This window comes from Nasonia vitripennis, chromosome 2 (assembly GCF_009193385.2).
Source record: "Nasonia vitripennis strain AsymCx chromosome 2, Nvit_psr_1.1, whole genome shotgun sequence".
Taxonomy (NCBI): domain Eukaryota; kingdom Metazoa; phylum Arthropoda; class Insecta; order Hymenoptera; family Pteromalidae; genus Nasonia; species Nasonia vitripennis.
In genome coordinates this window covers 11,719,833-11,723,742 of record NC_045758.1, presented here as the reverse complement: position 1 = coordinate 11,723,742, position 3,910 = coordinate 11,719,833, and the positions used below count along the sequence as shown (strand labels likewise).

General features: G+C 38.2%; 1 protein-coding gene across 1 annotated transcript; it reads left to right on the top strand.

Moving 5' to 3' along the window:
• The first annotated feature begins 1,875 nt into the window (after window positions 1–1,875).
• Window positions 1,876–3,561, top strand: LOC100680315. The gene is made up of 7 exons (XM_008214625.2): window positions 1,876–2,019; window positions 2,099–2,158; window positions 2,239–2,331; window positions 2,403–2,898; window positions 2,975–3,034; window positions 3,219–3,311; window positions 3,388–3,561. The coding sequence occupies exons 4-7, from the start codon at window positions 2,818–2,820 to the stop codon at window positions 3,472–3,474; spliced, it is 321 nt and encodes a 106-aa protein (XP_008212847.1). The 5' UTR covers window positions 1,876–2,019; window positions 2,099–2,158; window positions 2,239–2,331; window positions 2,403–2,817; the 3' UTR covers window positions 3,475–3,561.
• The last annotated feature ends 349 nt before the right edge of the window (window positions 3,562–3,910 follow it).

Genomic DNA, 3,910 nt, shown 5'->3' with positions numbered 1-3,910 from the left:
TTTCAATGAACACCACCTGGGAGTTGATGCTGCTGCCGGTGTTTAATATCCGGGCCGGGGCACACGGGGATATATTGAGAAATGCTGTTTCAAAAATGTCGATCGCTGGATATCTGATATATTTCAATAAACATAGCCATATTAGGAAACTCTCCCCTTTACTTCAAAGTTGTAATTTAGCATTTTACGAAAAAAATTCGTATCTCACTACTGATCGATCTCTGCTCCTACAAGCAGTTTACAATCTTGGAAAGCGGAAAGACACGCAGGGCGAAGGAAGCGCGGAAGCAGCAGCCGCTTGTGGGAGGATCGCTCCTCATTCAATAGGGGCTTATTGTTCGCGTCTTATCATAATATCTCATAATTAATATCTCGGCATTGTAGTATGGATGGATAGGCAGGCTTCGCTGCCAGAGCCAACTGATAGCAAAAGCTGTGCCAACCGCCAACCATCTCCCCTGCAAGCACAAGTCATCCTGCGTCTGACGCCGGAACCAAAGGAGCGCTCCTTCGAATAGTACTCCACTCGTCGCGCACTTGCCTACTATACGCGAAAACCGCCTACTCCACCCCACCCTTATCTACGTTTCCTCATAGCGGAGTCTAAGACGATTTCCTATTAATCCTTGTGAAGCATGGCGTCATCAATCAAGGAAATTTTTTCGTTTTTGTTTTAATTTTTTGATTTCCAGTTCCGTAATACGTAGCAAGCATGTTTACGAAGTTCGTTTCATAATTTACAACTGAATATAAACGGTACTATTGATGAGAAAATAATTTTTTGAATTACGTTATCATTTCGCGTCAAAATCAATATTTGTGTTTTTCCAGACATATTATTTCGATCTACGTGCAAATGAGGCATAAAATGCAAATACTTTCGATTCATCTATCATCAGTTTGTCGACAGTAATTACTAGGCGGAGAGTGCAAGCATGCGAGAGAATTCGCCGTAAGATCGGATTCCGGGAAGCAGCTCTTCGTCGTCGACGTCCTCGTCGGACGATTGCGTTTGCCGGAACGCCTTGTGCTCTCTCTCTCTCCCTCTCTCTCTCTCTCTCTCTCTCTCTCTCTCCCTCTCTCTCTCTTTCTCTCTCTCTCTCTCTCCCTCTCTATTCCCGTACCATCTCAGTGTGCATTCAATTACAGCGTGTATATACGAAATATCCGTGGTAACAGAAGCTAGCTTCTATGTATACGAGCGTCTTGCAAGTGCATGCCGTCATTGACGTCGTCATCTCTTCGAGTCGCCAGCTCCATCGCTCTATTTATCGTTTACTTCAGCGCCGAATATGCTATCCTTGAGAATGCAAGCGTCATCCTCAAAGCTCAACGTGGCGTAATACATTGCTGCAGTCGGTCCAGCTCGATCTCTAATGGACTAAAGGGGCCGACGACGTCTATTCCCGCTTTGCCCGCGTTTACACAGGCTTCCGGAACCTCAACGCGGCGCTATTCACTAATTTTCATTAAATTTCAATTAATGCGTTACTTACGTCTGAAATTCACGTGTACCATGGAGTATCCGAAAAATACTTTAGTCTTCTCAACGTACTGATGACGTATATGGTGCGGGTTTTATTGATAAAGCTGTGTTGACACAGACACAGTTAGAGCATTACAACGAGTTGATAATAGAACTGATAGAGGTTCACTATGTTAGATTGTGTATTTTTTTACTACTTGTTTATAGTTTGACTGGAAGTAAAGTCACGATTATTTCTAGCATAATATTTGCACACTTTGTTCTTCTTTTATTAGGCACTTGCCACGTGTATTTGACGAACTCGAATAGCGTATGACATTGAAAAGCGATAATGAGATACGAATAGTTCACATCGTAAAATACCTGTATATAAGCGTTTTTAGTAGCAAGCGTATTTCAGTCTATATCTGACATTTCATCGTTGTAGAACGACGTGAAAAATTCTGATCAATATGAGTCGTGTCATTTTTGCACTGTTTCTCTGCGCTGTCGCTTTCGTGAGCTATTCCGAGTGTGCTCCTCAGTCGGATTCGGTATGTATGGCGGGCATATTTACATTTTTGTATCATCAACCATTTGTGTAGAGAGTAAACACGAAAAATTTTGATATAGGCTGAGATAAGGGCGTTTGAAACAAGACGAGATGCAAGCATACGTCAACTAATCCAAAAGGTATGACAAACAAAAAGCAGATAGATATTTAGTAAGAATCATCAGTGGTTTTTTAAATATTCTTATGATTTGGTCATTAGGAACGACTCACTTGCGTGAATGTGAACGAATTTTGTAGCAGAGGCAAGAATGCTGATAATGAAGATGACAAGGTCGTTGCTCTATATTGCATGGTAAAGTGTTTGGTCATTTTTTTTTAAGTGATCGTTATTTTAATGTTAAATCGACGTATTTTATCTAACAGATTGTCTTGGAACCTTTAGTCTGTGAGGGGCAGCAGCTTTAAGAACACAAATAAATATTTTTGAGTAATTTTTTTTTACTAGCTTGTGCAATACTCCAATTATAATTAAAATATAAATTTTTGTCTTCGTATTTATAGTTTGATTAGATGACGTCACGATTATATTTTGTAGCATAATATTTACGTAAAACATAAGCTTTCTTCCTATGTGTTAGGCTCTACGCGTAATTGTTACATTCCCCACGTATAATTGACTAACTCCAAAGAATCGTGGCGATTAAAATTGATTTTTACGAACGCTATGAATAGTTGATAAAGCTTAATTTCTTGTATATAAACGGCTTTAAAGCGAGTACATCTCAGTATGTACCTAACATTTCATCGTTGTGGAACGTTTTGAAAAATTGTGATCAATATGAGAAGTATCATTTTTGCACTGTTTCTCTGCGCTGTCGCTCTCGTGAGCTACTCCGAGTGTTTTCCTCCGATCAAATCGGTATGTATTGCATGTAAATTTGCATTTTTCATCATAAGCAATATGTGTAAACATTTAACGGAAAATTTTGATATAGGCCGAAATGATGGAGTTTGAAAGAAGGCGAGATGAAAGTATTCGACAAGTTATTCAAAAGGTACGGTAAATCAAAAAGCAAATAAATATTTTGTAATAGTAGTTTTCGACACGAGTACGAAAGTAAATTTTTACATTATGTGATGTTTTTATAAATACATTTACCTTCTCACTCTTTTTAACGATATTGTGTACCACGAGGGTCGAAGAATAATTTTAAATATTTCTTTTAATTTGGTCATTAGGAAGGAGTAACACGCGAGAATGTGAATGAATTTTATAGCAGAGGCAGGAATCTTAATGATAAAGGTCACAAAGCTATTGCAGAACTATGCGTGGTGAGAATTCTAGACTTTACGTATAAAAATAATTGTTACTTTTGATGCTAAACTGACATACTTTTTCATTTATTAGTATCACTTCGAACCTTTTGTCTGCGAGGGACATAGCTTCAAGATTTTAAGAAAATTTTCTAACAGTGTGTACTTACGCATATCATAATTAGAAGCACCAAAAACAAACATTTCCTGTGTATGATTATTTACTTAACGAAACAAACATTAATAAATGACCTTTTTGAAACTTAAACCGTTAGTATCCATTTTATATTACCTCTGATTCCATAGCGTCATGCAAGCATTTATCCACAGTTCTGATGCAAATTACGTAGCCGTTTAAATTATCGAGAGTCGGGGAAATGTACAAACGTTTAGAAGCTGTTTTTGTTGGAAAAATTGTGGGTGTCACTACATAAATTTTCACATTGATTATACATTCATTAGCGATTGCCAGATACTTGGTCGTTCAAATGCTTAAAGCTTTGCTAGTTTTTATCAAACGCTCAAGTAGAAATAGTCGAACGTAGCAAGACCGCGCAACTGTGTACACCAACTCAAATGGTCGATTTCACGTGAATTCTTCCATCTCGCAATTCCTC